General features: G+C 33.6%; 3 protein-coding genes across 3 annotated transcripts; 1 reads left to right on the top strand and 2 right to left on the bottom strand.

Moving 5' to 3' along the window:
• Positions 1-749: 749 nt before the first annotated feature.
• LOTGIDRAFT_173613 (hypothetical protein) lies at positions 750-4,190 on the bottom strand (the record flags this gene model as incomplete). The annotated part of the gene is made up of 5 exons (XM_009051387.1): positions 750-2,096; positions 2,411-2,443; positions 2,881-2,942; positions 3,671-3,828; positions 4,135-4,190. Coding segments are annotated over 5 exons (1,656 nt in total), but the record flags the coding sequence as incomplete, so codon positions are not given.
• On the bottom strand, positions 4,107-9,927 carry LOTGIDRAFT_141756 (hypothetical protein; the record flags this gene model as incomplete). The annotated part of the gene is made up of 13 exons (XM_009051386.1): positions 4,107-4,190; positions 4,646-4,715; positions 5,090-5,193; positions 5,460-5,606; positions 6,045-6,141; positions 6,639-6,731; positions 7,031-7,149; positions 7,413-7,491; positions 7,748-7,809; positions 8,092-8,191; positions 8,615-8,693; positions 9,489-9,594; positions 9,826-9,927. Coding segments are annotated over 13 exons (1,242 nt in total), but the record flags the coding sequence as incomplete, so codon positions are not given.
• A 9,082-nt stretch (positions 9,928-19,009) lies between these two features.
• On the top strand, positions 19,010-21,901 carry LOTGIDRAFT_173610 (hypothetical protein; the record flags this gene model as incomplete). The annotated part of the gene is made up of 4 exons (XM_009051385.1): positions 19,010-19,036; positions 20,364-20,577; positions 21,578-21,646; positions 21,873-21,901. The coding sequence occupies 4 exons, from the start codon at positions 19,010-19,012 to the stop codon at positions 21,899-21,901; spliced, it is 339 nt and encodes a 112-aa protein (XP_009049633.1).
• Positions 21,902-23,243: the final 1,342 nt, after the last annotated feature.

The raw sequence follows: 23,243 nt of genomic DNA, 5'->3' as shown, positions 1-23,243 counted from the left end.
CAAATTTTGCGGGGGTGATATCATAAAACACTTAGTTTTAGTGGAATTGCAGGAACCACAGACGTCGGAATGAAAATTGGAATGGTGCAAATTGATGATATCAGTGTCCCCGATACACATAAAATTTTTAGAAATCCCCTTTACAATTCCTTTATTGAGGATGTCTGTGTCAGCTTAAAAAAACGAAAAAAAAAATATAAGTTTTGTTTTCAATGGGGAAACGTGTAATTATTAAAATTTTCGAGCATATTATTTATTTACAGCCGAAGTTTCAATGCACGCCTACTTAGAAACGAAATAATAAGTACATTAACAAATAGAACCAAATAAAATAACTGAAGTGACTAAATCGAAATATCCAATTAGTCCTTTTTATGAAGTCACTCTTAGAAATGATCATCTAAAAATCACAAAAATGGACAATAGTTTCAAATGGGCGAGCTTAAAGGAACAGATACACCATTCTCGGGGGTTGATCATGAGTCTTGAATATTTGGACTAGAAATGTACGAAAGTATGGAATTTCAACTTATATTTCTAAAGATGTCTTTTCTATATATGACATTGGCTCAAGAAAAGACGAGTCGTCATTTTTACTTTCAATCGCGGATAATTTTGGACACACGTGGATTTGGCGGTGAGCCTTAAACATTATTACTGATTCCCGTTTTGGAGACTAAGGTATGCTTGTTAAAATGGATGGCGAAGTCTCCAACATAATACGGAGACAAAAGTGATGTTATCAGTTACTATTCAAAATCTGCGTCACTATCAAGATCACTGTCATTCTCACTTAGTGACGTATTGATGGAATCAAGTGATTGGTCTTTAGAAATAAGTTCCATTAACCGAATAAGTTCTTCTTCGTTTACATCATCTTTATCACTTATACCCGAATCAATCGTTTCCTCTGAATTCCGTTTACAAAACTTCAACAGAGGTCTTGGTGAGCCCATTGGCGAACTTTTCATATTTGGGTCTCCATTTTGGATTTCTGTTCTATCACTTTTGACAGTTTTTCCTCTTGAAAATTTAATATTCGTGATGTAGCTCCGTAATTTTTTATTAGAAGACATTTGAACACAATCTTTATCGAAAGAGTCTTCATCCGAAATTTCAGATTTGACCCTCGGAGCACCAACTGTGAATGTTGCAGTAGAAATATGAGTCCCTGAATTAAAAACAATGTCATTAACTTTGCTGATTTCGGTGGAGTGAGGCACGTCTGATTTAGGCTTTTCAGTGTCAATCCATGGATGACCAGTAGAATCTTTTGGAATGTTGTCTTTTGAAATGATGCGAGTTGAAATGCTGTGGCGAGGAATCAAACTGTCAGCACTTGACCATGATTTTAGTCTGGGACTTGCAGTAAGGTCCAACGTTCTAAAACTAGGATAGTCAAAGCTATTGTGGGACTTTAGGACTCTCTGATGAGGTGGAAGAATGCTTGTGCATGGGATTGCATCATCTGCTGAAATGTGTGATTGTGTACATTTCGGCGGAGATTGGACGATGAAATTTGACGTTGTGCAAAATGTCTTTTCATTTTCGGTGGAAGACATGCCATGTTGATGGGTATGATGTTGAAAGGGATCATCATGGGACTTAGTCGAACTTTTGAGATACTGATGTTCCTTACGACGACTTCCATTTGTTAGATGCTGTCCGCCATTTCGATAATGATGTGGACTACCATTTGCGTGATCATTGTGTCTCTCCGAAGTGCATGACCCATTTTTAGTTTCATGTCTGTTTACGAAATGATTGTATCCAATATGGTCGGGTATAGAGCTCTCCCTTTCTAAAGAAGATTGACGATCCTTTCTGGAGTTTTCGTGATCTTGGGAATTGTGGCCATTGAACACTGGTAAATTCCCAGAGAGTTTTCTTGCCCTCGGTACACCGTTTGGAATACTCGATGACTGTCTAACAACTTTGGGTGGCTGGACTATTGGATCGGACGCAGGCACGTTGTGTCTTTGGAATTTGGCGTTGTAGGCTCGAATTCGGACGTAGGTCTCCAGTTGATTGATTCTTCTTTTAGCCTGTTTTAAAGCCAAATCTTTACCAGCAATTTTGTTTTCCATACTGCGGCACTACAAAAGAAAAATGTGTTGAGAAAAGTGATAATATTTTTATTTAAGATGACTCAGTTGAGATAGAATGTTGTTGTGGGGGTAAGTAAAACAATTATCTCTCCCATTGGGCACAAATCTACTGAATTTCCATTACATTGGAATTACATTGACATTACAGTCAGTGCATATGGATAAATTAAAGATTAGCAACTAATCTTTCTGATGACGAAGCCACAAATCCTTCTGTACTAAGAAGTTGTCGGGATGTATTGTGATATTAAAAATCATATATCAATATTTTCTTTGAATATATAATAAAACCAACAACGTACCTTTTCTTCTAAAGCCTCATTCATTGGTTCTTTCTGTGAATAGAAAATAAATTGGTCGTTCTAAGGGTAAAATCTAAACCCATCTTGATTCATCAATATCGTTAAATTTTTTCATCTGAATTGTAATCATGAAGGACCCATTTCTTGAAACCAAGGATGAATAATTGTTGGATGGCGAAACCCGATGTAGACCATTGTGAAAGTAGGCTACCTTTTTGACTCTGTTTGACTATCCCAAAATTCGATTAGGGTTCTACGTTTTTAATGGTTAAAATAAGTCATTTGAACGAGACTGTGGTGGAAAATTTGTTAGATTACAATGGAGACGAAAAAGAAGGTCATCAGATTGGACATGAATCGAACTTAAACGCATAATTCTGAAATTAAAACGAGAAAAGTTCAACAATGTCCAAGACATGCCATTTTAAACGAAGGTATCAAAGTTTTGTATTCGTGCATTATACTCATACCTGTTTTCTACTTAGTTCTCTCATTTCAGCAACCATCTTCTTTAACTCGTGCATTTCATTATCTGAAAACAGTACAATTTTTCATGTCATTTTACAAGAACCGTGTACCAGAAGGCTGCGTTATTGTCAACAAAAACAAGTACCAGGTTTGAGATTGAATATACATTTTTCTTCTCAAAGCTACCTTGCTCAGGACTCAGGAAAATGAAATGATTTCTAAAATTTGTATACATGTACTTGAAATATATTTTTTTCTGCAATTAAAGAGCTGGTATAGTAAAATCAGAACGTCAGACATTATACACACTACAAAACTTTTAATACTCAAGTTGCATGACTTTTCCCATTTTTCCAACTCATCTGGTGGTGCCCTATGTAAAGATACGTAATGCTATTTTGTCGGTCCTGTTGTCGAAGTTGTGCTCGGGGTTTCTTCGCTAGTCTCTAACATCACTAAGATTAAAGAGGAAGAATCGACATTTTCGGGGGTAGAATTGCATATACGTAAATAGTCTTCAGAAGTACTAGAAATGTATATTTCCTTCAAAAATACCTCAAACTAGGACTTTCACTTTCTAATTCTAAAGCAAAGTCTCTAGAAATGTCGAGTCGTCATTTTAACATTCAAACGAGGATAATTCTGGACACACATGGATTTGAAGGCTAAAATTGCGAAGGTGAGCTGTGAACACAATTACTGATTAGCATAGCTAAACAAATCCCGTTTCTGAGATTCAAGTAAGATAAGTCAAATGAATGGCGAGGCGGACCCTTTAAATTATGATACTACCTCTAGAAGACAGCAACTTCCGAAATCCTTCTTGTTTCATGACTTGACTAAATACATCACTAGCTTTGCGTTTAGGGAACTCGTGATTTGTTTTCGAACTAATATTAGTAGGAGAAGGTGCTTTATCCGTTTGTCGTACTCCCTTTGTTTCCTGCATTCTATAAAAAAATATATCTGTCGTGTTACATCATAGACTAAAGCTAAAATAAACTGTACCTACTATTTGCAATTTCATCATTTAATTCAGCAACGAGAGAAACGTAAGTCTTATGGCAACTGGTGCGTGGTTTGGATCGCGAATACTTCGAGTACCAACCTAAGTCAATTGCTGTCATTGTCAAACAAATACTAATATTTAAGTTTGATTCGAGTTTTTATTGTAAGTATTCGTTTTCACTGTGTATATGAATATATATTTGTAACGCTTCCTAAAAGTCTAGTCAAAATGTTTCAAAATATCGTACCTCTTCATGGCTTGTGCTTCCAAGATCTTCTTTGCGTCAGGATATTCTCCCAAAGCCTGAAATATCAATGAAAAATTAGAAAATGTGAAGCTTTTGCAATTCATTTCTTTGCGCATCTCCAGAATCTATAACACGAAGCTTGGTTCGCCTACTCCAAACAGTTCATCTATAACAAGAGCCGTGAGGTGTTTCTTTCTCTCGCTGTACTCAAATCAAAGAGTTTTTCTACTGATATTGTAAAGTACATTCAGTTCTTCATTTTCCAGAGGAATTCATCCTTCTTCGGTAATTTTTTTCATTATTCATATACATCGTGTATCATAAGAGATAAAAAGGGCGAAATTCTGTTAAAATAGATGAACTATTTTTCTTAATATAGCCTTCAATTTCATATAAGAAACCTCATAAAGTAATTACAGCGTCACGAAATCCTTTTTTAGAAGAGAAATCAAAGAAAAGAAGGAATCAATCATGATGAAGGAAATAATAATAGGAAAAGAGATTTTCTTACCGAAATGAGATCTTTACGTGATAAACATAGCAATTCTGAATAACCTATAGCTCTAACATCGGCAGTTCGTCTGAAAATGGTGTATATGCGATTACCTATTACTAATTTCTAAGCGATTTTGTATAAGCGGCGACGATAATTTTGAATTAATCATAAGGTTAAGGATTCAGGCTTTTGAAAATTTCGTTGACATTTGAAATACTCATTTTAAATCGATATTTTTTGAACCACTGAAACTGACATTATCCATGGCTTTGAGCCATTAATTCTTTAGTCAATGGCTTTTGTATTAGTCAAATTGACTTTGCCGGTGCCTTTTGAATCATTCAAGCTGACTTAAAGGGTCTTGACTTAGTTGGTGGCTATTGAACGAACCAAGCTGACTAAGTGGCCTTAAACTAATATTGAATGTACTTAATTTGTGAAATGAGATTCAGAACCTACCTATTTTGTCCTTCATCCAATTTCAATAGACTGATTTCACCAAAATAATTTCCGGGTTTCAGTAAAGCTACTCTGGTAGAAATTTCACCTTTTTGTACTAAGATCTGAAAAAGGCGTAGATTATATCCAATTTCATAAAGTTGATAGCATCAATATAAAGTTATATAGTCTTTTCATTCAGTTCATGACAGCTTCTGATTTTTAAACCCAGTTTTCCCGGTCAGTGGTGTCGGACGTGACATGGATGTTCTAGTCGTTCGGATGGGACAATAAAACGATAAACCGTTTGCTTCAGGTTGTGCACGATTATCACTCGATAGTTGGACGTAACACACGATTTCATTTCAATTTCACTAGATTTTTTACCTACCTCTATTTTCCCATGATTAATAATATACATCTCTCTGCCTATTTCGCCAGTACGACAGATATAATCACCAGGTGAATATATTATAGGTCGTAATTTTAATACCAATTCACGTAACAATCCTTCTTCACATTCTTCAAATATCTTCACCTTTTAGACAGGAAAGAAACAACTATATTTTACAAGGATAACAACTGAGATTCAAGAAATCCTTTGAACCAGTTATTCCTTGACAAAGCCAAGCATTGATCTTTCCAGCAGTTTCCCACACAGATTTACGGCTGGGTCGACTAGAATTATGAGGCAAGATGACTTTTTCAAGGACGACAGACTTTCACACGCCGACCGAGATCAAACCCACGACCACCATTTGTTAATACAAGTCTCATAATTTGGAACAAAACCAACTCATTCAGCAAACCATCACAAGTCATAAAACCTGAAATACTCCGCCTTTATCACCATATCTATACAAGTTGATGATGAGTCACAATGCTTCTTCCAGGCAAGGATCACATATCCATGCATCAAGAATCAAGATTTTGCCATTAACTTTGAAGGTCGAAGGGCTTAAGATATTACACTTACTTGTTTCAATGTATCTAAATGAACATGGATAGCTATTTCTGTTCGAAGTCTGTCAGGCAGCATAGCTAATACACTTGGTTCATCCATAGCTTGAGTTCTAAAATACCATATAGTTATAATTCTCTATGGGGTATCTAAATTTGTTTTGCTGGTGGTTGTTACGTTGAGATAAGACCAGACGGATGGTCCACCAAAAATTATCATTTGAATTCAAAATATGGTTGAAGCATTTTTAGTTACCATGTTGCCATTTAAATTTTAGCAAAAAATATTATTTTTGAGGCAGTATGCTACAGAAACCACAAAGTTATAATTCTCATGGGGTATCTAAATTTGTTTTGTTAGTAGTTGAGACAAGACCAGACGGATAGTCCACCAAAAATTATAATTTGCAAAAAAAAAAAAAATTATTTTTGAAGCAGTATGCCACAGAAATGTTTCCACATTTTCCACATAACAAAACATACTGACGCGTGACGCGATCGTTATTCTTGCAAAAAAAAACCAGAATCTTTTACAAAAACCACTTTAAGTCAAATTTACACTTTTTTCATTCCTATGTACGATGCACTATGAACCACGAAGCAATTTTACCTTGTCCATGAATATTCTGCCCATTTTTTGACTCTATCTTGAAGATCTTCTGGTACAAATCTGTGATTCATATAAAACTTGATCTGATCCATTCTGAAATGCAGCATGTAGATATGATAACGAAGGCAGAAAAATCAAATCAATAATGTGCTGGAACAAATGGCTTAGCTCATCATTGCAAACTAAACATGTGAGCTAGGGACTGATCATTAGAGGACTGGGACGATCGCACCAGAACCCTTTTGATGGTATAAGGTAATGCTCTATTGGAGATTACCGACAATGTTCGCAAACATGCGGCCTATCGTCAAGAATCGGGTTAACATACATTGGAAAGAAAAGGGATTCTTGCATTAAAGACATAATAAACAACCAGATATGCAAGTACCAACCTTGATTGGAAATCATGTCTTGCAGCATTCATGTTACTAATGACGTCTCCAACATTACCAACGACAGCAGCAAATACAAATACTCCAATTAGAAATGTCGTACCAGTAAATATGTACTCCTGGAATAATGATGCCAGAATGAATTGTAGGCATAATTGACTCTCTGAAAGGTGTGCAGATAAACGAACAATACCATCAGGTGTTTCATATGGAAGAAATGTCAATTCTTCGCTTCAGACAAGCATAATTAAACTGGAGATTTAATTTGGAAGGTATCTTCTGGCCACGTGATCTCTGAAATGCAAAAACACGGTCCGATCTGGATCTCCAAAATTAACCTCGGATCGCTATCATAGATCCGAAAGAAGCATATTATACATACCAAATCTGTTTCAGGAGAGGGTCGTTCACCAATAGTCGTTAAAGTCATCATCGACCAGTACACAGACCTGATATACTTTCTGAAAGGAACAATATAAAACATAAAAGGTTAGAAATGGTCAGAGGGAGATCATTCGTATCAAAATGATGTCAAATAAAGTTCTTCAAAATATGGCCCGGTTCCGTTTCCATTGGGATCTCACAAAAAAGTTAGATCCGTTTGATTTTGTTCAGTTTTTTCTATTGTCAATGGGAGGTTCATTTCAGAAGACATACCTATTGTATAAAGCATGATAACCTGGTAATGATAACACTATAACTTATGATGTAGCTTACCTTCGAAAACCTCCGTCTTCATTATCAGTATAGACCCAGTCATTAGTTCCTCGACCTTCATACTGAAATCATAATGATACATTACCCATGTGTTATGTTGGTGACAATCTTGATAAAAATTCCTCATTAGTCGGATATGAACCGATTATTTTTCTGTATAGTGCGAATCAGAAACGGCCAGGAAATTTTCTATGGATGATTAAAAAATCTTAAATGTAGCCTAAATAGCCGAGATATAGGCCACTCAGCTCACTTATCCCGTATAAGTTAGAGATCACTCAGCCCGTGTAAGATAGAGACCATTTGGTGTATTCCCACAACATCATTAAGCTTCTATCACTCACCTCAGAGAGCATATAATATATACAAGCTATCCAATGTATAACCATCCACAAATGTAGTGATAATTTAAAGGCACGTAGAAGACTTGGCCGTCGCGTCCGACTGGAAAACGGATGAAAATGATATGTTACCATATTTTCATTTGATAGCAAAATAATGGATGGCCATTTCTCAACGAAATGTGATTCAAGTAATTGAATATCACTTTCGGCTCGAATTGCGCTCGCAACTAAACCTATACAAGTAATAGAATGGATCCTGTGTTTCCTTCGTAATGTTCACTTGAACTGAATAAAAACTCACTGATCCATGGATGCAGGACTTGGATGTTTCATTGTCAAATGGTTTTGGTTTCAAATGGAAAAGCTTACAAGAACCACGAAAGCCTGACAGCAATACTTTCAAAGTGGCTCACGTGAAGGTAATTAACGATTACATTAGGCCTACCATTATATTGAATAATGTCAAGGATTAGTGGAATCTGCGTATCTGTGAAAAATGACATTTATCAGTAAAATAACATACCTGTCGGCTATTTCGAAAAATGAAGTGACCTGATGATATTTCAATATTCTTAAAAATCGCAACCATGGTAATGACATAACTGGAAAGAATGAATATGAATCATAAATATATGAGTGTATCCACTATACAAATGTTTCAGTATAGGGGTGCCACGGGCCAAAGGTAAAAGAGCAATTGTGGGGAAGCACGAGAGTACCATCTGCCAAAACCTGTATCTCTCCGCTGACATTAACAATTGGTTCCACAAGGAAGGGTGATAGGTTTACAAAGCATATTTTAGCGACAAGAGGATATTAACAACATCTATGTATATGGTTCCGAAAGCATGTCTTTGAAAATCTGAATCAGAATGGTGTACATACATGTTGATCTGTGTCCAAGCTCTTATGCACACCTTTTAACGTGGGTCTTAGAATCGTCTATTCATACGGTAATTGGTGATATTATCAAGCATTTAGCTGAATTGACTTGAATGCAATACAAAAAAGACAAAAAACAAACGTAATATACCTGAGAAAATTGTGGAAAATTTGAATGTAACTGCGTTCATTAAGACTGAAATAAGGAGAAAAATATAAAGTCAAAATTGAGAAATGAATCGCATCTATAAAAATACATATTGGGAGCCTAACCTTGTGTCGGACAACTGAATGCGTGTTGTGTGCCCAAAATGAAACTTTTTTTTACTAACTTTGATAAAGATAGCAAACAAGAGCTATGCTCATATTCGTTCAAAATCACCACTTTGTCATTGTCAAACTCGCAATAGCACTGTTGATACATTGGTTATTTCCCACCCAAATATCAAATGCTAACGCCACAATATTCAGATTAAGATGAAAATGCTTCTGTTATTACAAAATTTAATATTTACCATTTGACGTCCAATATACTGTAGTTACAGGAAATATTGCAGCAATATCCAACCAATATTTAAACTTTTTACGATAATTCTGATACATGGCTTGAGGTTCCAAAACCTTGAATTTGAAAGACATTCAATAAACGATCGGAGAAATTGTGTGTTTGCCAGCTTCATAAAAACACCGATTATAATTGGTAATAATGTAAGCAATAATGCTAAATGGACATCAGTCTAAACTGCATTTATTTTTTTACTAAATTGTAGGAGAACAGATACCTGAATTATATTTTGTAAGTGATATGAACAGCTGAAATCACTACAGCAAATATCGAGGGAAATTACATACCAGACAACCATCTTCAAGAAAAGCTGTTCTAGATTGAACTAAAATATCTACTACATATATCACGTCTGTAATATGATCTAACAGGAAAAATAATCTCTGAAAAATTAACAAAAAATGGCTTTATCATCTATTCCTTTGAAAAGTTATCAGAAAACTGTTTTATAATCTATAAAATATTAAGAGATATGGCTCTTGTATTAGTTTGATCTCTCTAATGACTGTTGTTGTTTTGTTTTTGAATCCTCATTGCTTTAGCGCATTCTCAGTTCCGCCATTTCTTTGTAAAACCCTTTTCATGGTTTCATAAAAAAATGGCACTATGTTTTGCATGTACGTTAATCAACAATAAAGACAGCTTGCCAGGCAAGGTAATATACGCCCACTGGCAGCTATGATTTTGCATAAAAATATTTGGCAGAACATTAACATTCACCAGTATGAAATATTCAACCTTCAGTCTTTTGAACCTTTTTTTTTGGGGGGGGGGGGGGGGGGGGGGTACTGAAAAAAATTACCAAGTTTTGTCAAAATCTGTCAAGAATTGTATCTTCAAGATTTTTTACAGACTAAAACTTGAACGCGTTTTCAAGAACAAGGGCAACAATTTTGAGATTATTCTGATTTTCAATACAGTTCATCCATACTCACACCAAGTTTCATCAAAATTGTCAAGAATTGTGAAACGGACGGACATGGATGACGCCAATATACGCCCTCCCCATTTCATGTATAAATAAATATTATTTACAATGATTATACGTAGTAAAATGAATAGAAATTGTTTGTGCTATCTGCGCACAGTTGTTCCGATGTGAAATGGAAAATGTCTATGCTGCATAGATATAGCTCTTATACATGAAAACACATGGGAATTTGAATTTTAGTAAAAACTAGCCTATTCCAGACATAAAATAATCAATCAATTTGCTTACCTGATCTCTAACATCAGAAAACGCTAGTCTCAAAATAACAACAGCTAAATTATACATTACAGCTAAAGTTGTCAAACTCTGAAGAAAAACAAAAATACATATTCAATTCAGAGCAGAAAGACAAATTATTGCACCTTGCAATAACAAAACAACAGACCTTCTCATCATAAAACTGCCATTACGAAAGTTTTTATGGAGTAGCAAATGAAAACTACCAAGTTAACAGAATGGATTAAAGTTTAAAATCCAGCTTTTGGCATTATCTAATTGATAAAGACATGAAGGATTTAAAGGGACAGATGCGCAATTTTATTTGACCAACCATACTTTAGTCTCGGAAACGGGAATATTTTTAGCTAAGACAATCAGAAATAGTGTTCACAGCTCACCGTCAAAATTTGAAAATCGTCGAAAATCAATGTATGTCCAGAATTATCCGTGTTTGAATATTAAAATGACGACTCGTCATTTTAAGATACTCTGTGATATATAGAAGACATATAGAAATAATGAGGAAAATATTCTTAGTTTAGAATATTTTTAAAGGAATTATGCAATTTTCTAACATTTCTAGTACTTCTGAAGACTATTTACATATATTCAAGGCTAAAATCAATCCCCTACAATGGCGCATCTGTCCCTGACAGTGGCGTTATCCTACAAAAGTATTGGTTGTCCATTTGAGATTCTTGTCAACACTTACCATCCAATAATAAGACAAGGCTCCGTCAGGATAAATAATAAAATCAGCCATTTCTTTCACTGTTGAAGTTTTCTGAAAATAGACAAAATATAATTTCAGAAGCTTTTGTCATTGATCAACAAAGCTCTTTGTCTCTTTTGAATATAATCTTTTTCAAAAAAATTACAGGCCTCTGAAATAATAGAAACATTATTTCCTCCTAATAACCATATGCTCGACATTCCATTATTCTTCGCCTTCACAATGTTAAGCTGTTACGAACTGTGTTCAATACCTTGACTGCAATAGCCAGCTTCATTGTATCACGGAAGTAAACGCGGTGATTTAACTAGATTATACGTCAGCGAATACAGCCAATCGGCACATTGCATCTGTGCCTAATGAATATGTGCCTAATTGAAAAATGAAGTTGTGCCTAAATAACATTTGCCTTAATTCCACATTGTATCTGTACCTAAATGAATATGTGCCTAATTGAAAAAGATGTTGTGCCTAAATTACCCATGCCTTAATGACCAGATGCCTAAAAATAGTGTGCTTTAAGTACTGTACTTACCATATTTGTGCCTAAATGACTACTAAAACCGATAAGTTTAAAACAAGTCCTACCACCACAGCTTAAAGAAGACTTCCACAGTTTCTTACAATCCAGTCACAGATATCAGAACAAAAGCACACGTAATGACAAAAGAAACATTACATCTAAAGCATGTATCAGAATCTTAATTAGTGCTATCATACCGATTCTCATTAATATATAACGAAGCCATAACGAATCAAAAATCATCCATAATTAAACATTGAATTAGAATATCAAAGAGAGTACTAATCAAATTTCATACCAATCAAAGTATCATTGATTTTCTCGTAAGTAATGATATAATTCAAATGGAATTCTTTAACCAAAATAGACTAGCAGATTATCTACAAAATCGACTATTGTTTGTGTGCATGACTTATACGATATAAAAGTAATTAGTATACTAAACTTAAAGCATTTTAGCATCACTTTTCAGATCAAGAATCCTATTTCAGGTTTGTCTAAGACACCTAGGGTGAATTTGATCTGATTTGTCTAGAGTGGTTTTATTTATCAGAGTGAAGTAATCTCAAGTAAAGAACACTGTTTTTTTTGGTAGTCCAATAACCTAAAGTTCTTTTCTGAAGCAATTCTCGACACTTTTAAATTTTCGGCACAGTGCAAACAAAACGAAAAACTTTGTGGGGCCCAAACCAAGTATTTTCATCTGGGTTAAAAAGATACCAAACTTACCCTCATATTTTTAATAATCCTAGATATTTTCCGTTCTTTATGAACTAGATTTTGAAAGTTGGTAGTGGCTACACTTGGTGTTGTAACAGTTTCATTATCTTCATTTTTGACTATTATTTGTGTTGAATTGGATTTCTGGTCTTCTGATTTCTTACACGATGATGGAGCTGATTCATCACTGAAATGTTAAAATATCACATGCAATTGTCTTTAAAGCACTGGTTCGCAATCTTCCCAACTTTTGAAACCTTCTAAAGCTGCTGGTATTCCGCCTTCCACCCTGAGGTCATTGAAATCGGTAAATAATGACGAATTCGATTTGTTCGTCAAAATATATTTTTCTTATGTATCTTTTCAAGTACCTCCAGGGGTTTTAAGTGATTCTTCTCAATTCGATAAAAACCTCTAAAGGCGAAAAATGTATGATATTCGATATTTTTAACAAAGGGACACTTTCATGTCCTTGCGACCCAGCACATGTTTTTTTTCTAAATTCTGAGACTAACAACCGAAATTTGACAATCCTAGCTAAATTATGACTTAATTTAAAAAAAAGTTTGCAGACACGATTTTCAGCATTGCTAAGTTTTTCAATTCTCTGAAAGTAAAATTTCCGACTGTTACTGTATTCTTATTTTACGTCTTTAAAAAGATCATTTAATGGTGATTTCATGTCTTTCTACTGTCATTTAATGTTGTGTATTCATGCAAAATTGACACGATCCGATATTAATGCTGTTACCATGTATTCATTTGATACAAAAATTAAGAAATTAGATGATCGTATTTTTTAATGTTTGAAAGTAGAATGGATTCGTTGATCAAAATGTTTCCAGTAGCTGAACTAGACGAGTGGGTGCCCTTGGACTTAAGTGGGTCGAGGCCACCTTCCAGGATTTTTTTTAACATTATGCTCTCCTGCATTCTGTTAATTTAATGTCTGTTAATGGAAGATTTAAAGATTTTCAGTCAGTAGTTAATGGTAATTCACCCATTAATATACATTGCTGGTTGTTAAGTTTGATTATAATTGTATACTTTGGTACATTGTTTAATTTTGTTTGTTTTCTCTGGCTTGGGAGACCGTGGTCTTGGTTCAAGCAGTCCTTGGTAGTTGGGTCACTGAATGTTACAATTATATCAACTTCAATTATAAACATCTGTATTCCTTTAATAAAAATGTTAGACTATATGACCTTATCGAACATTTTCTTGATGTCATTTGGATGGCCTGAGGCAGTCATCGAAAATAATTTCAGCTTCTACATCATTATTGTCTAGCGGCTAGTGTTTTATCACCAAATATATCTTACATAGTCTTTTTATATCTATATGGCTCATAATTTAAGACCTATATAGATTTTAAAAGATAGATATCATATTAATTGTCGCTCTTAAAATATCTCTCTCTTTTGGACTCAAGAAATGATCATTTTGAGAATTAAGAATATTTTTTAAAATTTCAATGGATTTTTTATTCAAATTTCAAAATTTCTATTTTTTATGGCTTCCTCAATTTCCATAACATGTTAGGGTTGATGAATTGTCCATTCGCAGAAATGAATTCAGTGGCGATGAAAACCAAATTGAAAAAAAAAATCTTTCAAAATCTCATCTATTAATTTTTTAACGATGGTAACTGAATGAGTGAAGCGAACTGAAAAAAAATTGTAATTCAGCTAATGACGTTATTTCAGAAAGAAACGTCAATGTATTATCAAAACGTTTCCAACAAACAAGTTGTTATATGAGCTTAATTGGTGTTTCTAATGAATGATCATGTATTCTTAATCATATCATTATGTTATTATTGAATAAGATTAAGAGTTTTAACCAATCATAAATGTCCATGTATGTATAGACTGGATAAACAAAAAAAAAAAAAAAAAACAAAGACATTTTGATCTTTCTGCTTGAATTTCTCCTCTAATATAGTTAATTAAGAATTAATTATGGACATATAAGACAAACTGGCATTTTTCAAAGTCATAAGAACGCCTCTACTTTCTATTCTATTCTATTTTCGAAAATGAAAATAAGGGAACACATCTTTAAGCAAAGAGATCAAATAAGTTGATTTATCTAAAAAAGTGAAAAGTGAAAGGCTGCACGGAGAGTTTTGATGACTGAGATAAACCATAAATTGAGCAGCTGAAGGTACATTTTCTTGCCTTAATTTCAGACCTCTATCTAAGGAGCATGCCTCGGTTGTGAACTTGGTAGTTCTTTTCTAAAAACGTATGTTTTGTAGGATCCAAACGTCTTGACCATATCCAGACTACGGCAATAGTACTAGTAATGTATTCAGTAATGCAAATTGGAAAGGTACCACTTACCTTGAATTTCCCTCAGAATCATCGTCGGACACTTTTGCCTGAAATACACAAAAAGTTCATAATTAGCAAAGTAATCTTGAAATAACATAAAAAATATAATTATTTGAGTGAAAAAAAAAAAACTTAATGGATGAGATAAATAACATTATTTATCTTATTTCAAACGTAGGCTTTATATCATTACCTTAACACCATCTTTCACAAAAAATTCCAATTCAGTGTCAATGACTTCAGTAGTTCCAGGAACCTTCAATAATCCTACAGAACTAACATGCCAACCACCTCCTATTCTGTGCATTTTGATATCCATATTGAAATCTTCTCACTTATTGTTACATTAATGTTGCCTAATATTGTTTCTTAAATGTCACAACTTAAGTTTCGAAAAAAGTTCTTTGTACTGCGTTTTAAAACCCTTTGTGAAACAGCGAACCAGTTCTATTAAAAAAAATTATGATGCTTGAAAGATGATGCTTAATACTTGGAACATAAAATCATTTGATACTTTCAAAATACTAACTTTATATTTGATAATTATACTAGTAAACTGACTAATATATCGACTACTTTAGACATGAAGAATATCTGATAGAAATCAAAGTTATCAACCTAATCAACGTATACACCTTGGAGCATGAACGATATCTGATACTACCAAGTTACGAAGCTGATTAACTTGAACACCTTACAACACTAACAGTATCTGATACTTGCAAAGTAACAAACTGATTCATATACACCTTACAATAATAACAGTATCTCATACTTGTAATGTTACAAACTGATTCATAAACTGCTTACAGCGCTATTAGTATCTGATACTTGCAATGTTACAAACTGATTCATAAACTGCTTACAGCGCTATTAGTATCTGATACTTGCAAAGTAACAAACTGATTCATATACACCTTACAATAATAACAGTATCTCATACTTGTAATGTTACAAACTGATTCATAAACTGCTTACAACGCTATTAGTATCTGATACTTGCAATGTTACAAACTGATTTATATACAGCTTACAACGCTATTAGTATCTGATAGTTGCAATGATACCAACTGATTCATATATAGCTTACAACGCTATTAGTATCTGATACTTGCAATGTTACAAACGGATTTATATACAGCTTACAACGCTATTAGTATCTGATACTTGCAATGATACCAACTGATTCATATAGAGCTTACAACGCTATAGTATCTGATACTTGCAATGTTACAAACTGATTTAAATACAGCTTACAACGCTATTAGTATCTGATACTTGCAATGATACAAACTGATTCATATACAACTTACAACGCTATTAGTATCTGATACTTGCAATGATACAAACTGATTCGTATACAGCTTACAATGCTATTAGTATCTGATACTTTCAAGATATAAACTGATTCATATATAGCTTACAATGCTATAAGTATCTGATACTTGCAATGATACCAACTGATTTATATACAGCTTACAATGTTATTAGTATCTGATACTTACAATGATACAAACTGATTCATAAACTGCTTACAACGCTATTAGTATCTGATACTTGCAATGATACAAACCTATTTTATATACAGCTTACGACGCTAATAGTATCTGATACTTGTAATGATCAAAACTGATTCATATACAGCTTACAACGCTATTAGTTTCTGATACTTGCAATGATACAAACTGATTCATATACAGCTTACAACGCTTTTAGTATCTGATACTTGCAATGATACAAACTGATTCATATACAGCTTACAACGCTTTTAGTATCTGATACTTGCAATGATACAAACTGATTCATATACAGCTTAAAACGCTATTAGTATCTGATACTTGCAATGATACAGACTGATTCATATACAACTTACAGCGCTATTAGTATCTGATACTTGCAATGATACAAACTGATTTATATACAGCTTACAACGTTATTAGTATCTGATACTTGCAATGATACAAACTGATTCATAAACTGCTTACAACGCTATCAGTATCTGATACTTGCAATGATTCAAACTGATTTATATACAGCTTACGACGCTAATAGTATCTGATACTTGCAATGATCAAAACTGATTCATATATAGCTTACAACGCTATTAGTTTCTGATACTTGCAATGATACCAACTGATTCATATACAGCTTACAACACTATTAGTATCTGATACTTGCAAAGTAACAAACTGATTCATATACACCTTACAATGATAACAGTATCAGATACTTACAACGTAACAAAATGATTCATATACACCTTCCAAAATGACAGTATCTGATACCTGCAAAGTAACAAACTAATTCATCTACACCTTACAACGCTATTAGTATCTGATACTTGCAATGATACAAACTGATTCATATACAGCTAACAACGCTATTAGTATCTGATACTTGCAACGTTACAAACTGATTCATATACAGCTAACAACGCTATTAGTATCTGATACTTGAAACGTTACAAACTGATTTATATACACCTTACACAAAAAACAGTATCTGAGACTTGTAACGTAACAAACCGATTGATATCAATACCTTTCTGTCGTCGTCTGGACGTTACCCTCTGTTATATAATTGAATCAAAATTGTGATTTTTCGTAATATACCACTGTGTAATACCAATAAAAGATCTCTATGACATCAAATATTTATTGGTTTAAATCTCTCGCTGATAGCCACATCATTTGCATTTATATGGGCAAAAAGACAATTGTATAACGAACTATCTAAACTCGTTACAACAGAAGTTATAGAAACTGTTTGTTGGATTTAGGCAAAGTTGGCGAATCGGCATATTGGGAAGATCGGTCTTATCATGTTTCAGGACTACAAGCAACAGTTTGAGGAAAATAATTAACACCTGACAAAATTTCGAAATCAGAACGAAACCAGAGTATCAATCCAGAACTGAATTCAGAAGGAAAGGAAAATTTTCTGAAAATATCTTGAAATGACATCAAATGTGATGGTATGAAAATGTATCGTGAAACTGTTTGGAGGGCTGATTGCTATGATACAATGGCCAATTCAGCTTCATAAGAACTCATGAGCATCTCAAACAATTTTACAACAAAAACATACTTTCAAATCAGTAATAGTTAACCAGCAAAGTAAGATACTTACAAATCTGTGAAAAAACAATTGCTTACACCAATCAATGAAGACATCACCAAACCACACAAGACTAATGGTAACAATCACGAAGACAATCATAATAATATAGTCACAAAGCGAATTATTAAATCCTTTTTTTATGTAAATGTACTCATATAACTGAGATCAGGTGCGAAATACATAACAAAGTAAACAGTTGATCGTTATAACAAAAGAACTAAGATGCTGGAGGGTTATGGCCCTTGTTACACTCTTTCGACATAGTGTATTGGAAAATGTGACTCTTTCCAATACGGAAGAGGTTTATTCTAAGATAATTATTGGAAGAAAACTGATAATTCCTGCCGGCATATAGACTCGATTATCAAAGCCTCTAAATCATTGTGATAAGTATAAGTAAAAGACCCTGATATTCGAGATGGGACGAGACATTACGCCTCTTGTTAACAGACTTTCTAATTACCTATTATGCTCTTCTATAACATTAAATAATAGGTAATTCAAACGGATATGGATACTACTTAACAGACTGGCTGTGTTCAAAACAAGATGACGTATTAAAAGTGGAAACACTCATTAAAAAGATACGAAAGAGATAATGACTCTTAAAGGGACTGTTAAGAGCTTTTCTAATTATTTTATGTGTATCGGGGACACTGATACCATCAATGGTTCTTGCAATTCCACTAAATTTAAGTGTTTGGTGACGTCACTAATCGCAAAATATACTTTATCTCATAAGACCCTTCGTGACCCTTCAAACACGGATAATATATCAATGTATATCAAAATTTAAAAAACCTCTTTACAATCCCTTTAGGTAACATAAATGTCGGAGATATCCGTTTGTAGAAAGGTTAGACTCGAATTTATTCCGCAAACTAAGCTCGGAGGATGCGCACAAATCTCTTGATATTGTACTTGATCACAACAAAATAATTCTCATACATATTACTGATTAGATCCAATTCTCGAGAACAAAAAGGCCAGAAACTAACCGTTAAAATGTGAGACAAAGGAGATTATTTTAATATTTCTAAGTGTATATCATTTGAAGAAAAATAAGGAAAACTTAGTCTCTAGCCCATACACATCTCAATATAAATCATTCACAGCAAAAGTTTTGACTTCTAGGAGCCTTAAGGATACACATACAAAGGGAAGACACAGTTAAAAGCAAAATTCTATGGTCGACACCATCGAATTATTATCGATATAATGTGTGCTAATAACATAGTTGACGATTCGATCAATGGCCGGATCATTATATTCAAACTGACCCGTTAAATATGTTCAATTACATTATATTTTGGTACAAAATCCTTCCTTTAGGAATAAAAAACGTTTTCAGTAACATCGGTGTTTTACCCAAGGAATAATCATTAAACAAGGATTAATGTCACAATCCCACGAAATTGAGTTCTTGAGCCATTGATGATAACTCGGGTCCTCAAGATATTCTGTGTCGTTAGATTTAGTTACAATTGTATTCTACTTAAATCTCAAGATGATCATAAACTGAACTAAAACTGAACTATTTAATCCCATGCAGAACATTGATCTTATGAACTATTTAATCCCATGCAGAACATTGATCTTATGAATCTGTCATAGAAATTTAATCAAATAAAACGAAAATGGCGGATTAAGAAAAATTTAATGATATAATTTCCTTTTGGTTATGTGACAATAATGAATACATTTTTAAAATTCTTTTTTTGCCAAATGCCTTCTACATTATCACGAGCTTAAGTACCTTTCCTATTCTCTCCGACGTGTGAGCGCTACCTACGCTACATATTACCGGCGTTCATAAAGAAGGGCTCGTTTAAATAAGCGTTGTGCAGTGACACAAGCAAAATGTTTTTCAAGAATCTGATGCAACTCTTTGAAGCATAAATGAATTGTTTTCAAAGTCGACGACCGATACAGATATCAATTTTGTAAAGTAATATTTTTCTCAGAGCAAAATTACCCGCATTAGAAAAAAACTTGGAATGGAAATCAAACTGACACTTCCTAGTCAAGTTAAACTTCCAAATCAAACCACAACTTGTTCAAAATGAAGTTCATACAACAATGTTAAGGCCTACTCCCTCTATTAATCAAAATGGAAAATCCAAGACAGCTTTTACAATGATATACTTAGAAACACCAAAATCATATTATTTTATCTATTTTAGATCAGAACACAAGAAAAATACAGAGCAGTTCCAGATCGTTTATTCCAATTTCTCAATGAATTATTTGTTCCAGCCTGTACATATGGAAAAATTAAACCCTCCGTTCTCCAAATCTATCTACAACAACAGGAAACAGAAAGTATTTTGTATCATGAAATAACTTTAGATAATAACTCCTCTAACGAAGCAAGTATATTATTTTTTAGCACAAAAGGTATATAAGAATTTTCATGTTACTTTCATTGTATTGTCGTGTTATATACAATGTTAATAGCACATTACACATTAACTTCCAAAACAATCGAAGTAACAAACGTTTCAAAAAATCTCAGGTAGACACGGGTTTATATTCTGCAAATTCATTTCTAGATTTGTAAACATAAGGGTTAATGGCAGCCAAATTTACCATAGCAATTTAATACTTTGGCTTCACATCGAAATGATGCTCCTTACGAAATCCTCATGAAAAGCGTATATCTGATGTGTTTTTACAAATTCTGATTATTATACACATAGATATAACATTTATAAACACAAGGTATATCCAAATAACACATCATGTTAATTAGCACTCTGGTAAAAAAGAATACTATTTACTACGAAATATCACCTCCACTAATATGCACAAAAATCCTTTTGAGAAAACCAATAAAAATAGGTTTAAAGGACGACGAATGACATAGACACACACTTAAATCGATTGATTATGCAGAGCATCTTTTCAATAAGATTTCAATAACAAGACGCCAACAACAAAGGCGTATCCTGTATGGGGATCAAACAGGGTTATATATTAGGTCACTGCCTTTTGTTGTAGATTGTAAACGATCTGTTGCCTTAGGTAAGACTTAGTAGAAAGTTTTTATGGTCAATTTGCTTTAGATTTTGCAGATAAAATGGTCAACTTATCAATAACCTTTAACTGTAAACAGTCCGATTGACGTGTATGTTGTTGTCCATTTATTGTTTGTGTCAACAGCGATAGTAATAGGGGAATGATTTCGATTGTGCCTTTTCATTATTTTTCTTTATCCAAATAATTTACATGAGTATAAGAAAATTTGAGTGCTCTTGATTCCACTCTACCATTGGGTTTGTTAAGTTGCCCGGAATAAGGAGAGTCCACTTAGCTAGTACTGTCTATTTTGTTTACATATTTATCAATTGTGTATTTCAGATCAATGTCAAGTTTGAATTGAAATCTCTATTTCAAGGACATACTTACAATAGTTGTTATTTTGCGTTTGCAGGCGCCAATTTCTCTGCAGATAAGGCGGCTCAAGGTAACTCACGTCGCTTTGATGTTTTTTTTACTTATCTCATGACGTACGTCATATAAAAGGGACAGGTATGCCATTTTGGGGGTTGATTTGAGTCTTGAAAATATGTAAATAGTCTTCAGAAATACTAAAATGTACGAAAATCGCATAATTTCATCAAAAATATCTCAAACTAAGAATTTTACCCACAACTTCTAGATATAAGTCTTTCCTTTTTTTTATATTACAGATTATCTTAAAATGAGGAGTCGCATCTGAGACTAAAGTATGATTGGTCAAAAAGATTGGCACACGTTTGCCTTTAAATTAAAGAGTATTTTTGATATTTATTTCGTCTACAACCTCACTATAGAAATCTTCATTGCCTCCATGTTGGTACAGAAAAAAGGACGTAAACATTCAACAAAACTGTAAAAGAATTACGTAATCATTTTTAACCAAGACTAAGCGTCAATGATGATCTATAAATATGAAGACCTCTTTAATATTATTCATGATAATAACCTTATTAAATCCAGATTAATGATTTGACGAGATATTAAATCATTGCTCTTATAAATATTCATAGTCAGTTAGAGGAAATATTAAAAGGTCACATGCTTTGAGAAACCGAACAGATCTACCATGAAAAGATTGCTTTGAAATTTCATGTCTTCGATTAGATCAATATGGCAGTCGCCATGACCTATCGGACTCCTTGACCTTCCAATTAATTGCAGCTCTTATGATGAGATAGTGTAAATCGCCAATTGAGGCGAGGCACAAGTCAAAAACAAACTATCTATGTGAAGACGTGCTCGAAATCTTTTTTTATTACAATACTGAGGTGATATCGTCATTTTATAGTTTTATGGAATATATCATTTCGCAGATAAAACAAAACTTTATGTCAGTAAACAATTCACTTGTATCTTGCATAGACATATTTTGATTTGGAATGATTACCTGCTGGAAACTACCAAACCTGATATGGTAAAGTATAATTTAAAATTTAAATTATCCAAGAATTTATTATTTCCAATAACACAAGGTATTTTAACCAAGCAAATAAATGCTTGAAGTCTTTTGGTGGTCCAAAAGCGAAATAAACCCGAATTCGGTTATATTATTTTGAATCCAATGAAGACAATCAATCATGCTTTAAAGGTACTCTCCTCTAATAAATACAGTACGTACATTCAATTCCCAAACCACCATGCGTTCACAATTGCATTTTGCTAATCAGTTTTGCGTGAATTGAAAAATCAACTCTAAACTGTCACAGAGTAAGGGTGATACTAAGCTTCTGAACTATTCACCACTGGTTTATCATGTGAATTTAGTATAGTCAACATAGCCTTTGAGCCATTTGGAAATAATTGTAAAGCTTGCTAATTCATTCAAAGCTTTTTCAATGTTCAGTGTAGAGGAAGTGTTATTACAATGAAGACTACCAATAAGTTGAAAATTATTTTGGAAGATTTCGGAAAATATCGAATGCTATACAGGACAGTTCAAGAGGTCACCCATCTTGATAGCAGTTATAAGCTCTTGTGTCCAGTCCAAACAAATTGTATTGAATTTAAGCTCGCAGAGGCAGGTCACGTACCCTCTGAGTATT

This window comes from Lottia gigantea (assembly GCF_000327385.1).
Source record: "Lottia gigantea unplaced genomic scaffold LOTGIsca_166, whole genome shotgun sequence".
Taxonomy (NCBI): domain Eukaryota; kingdom Metazoa; phylum Mollusca; class Gastropoda; family Lottiidae; genus Lottia; species Lottia gigantea.
This window is presented reverse-complemented; position numbering and strand designations above follow the sequence as displayed.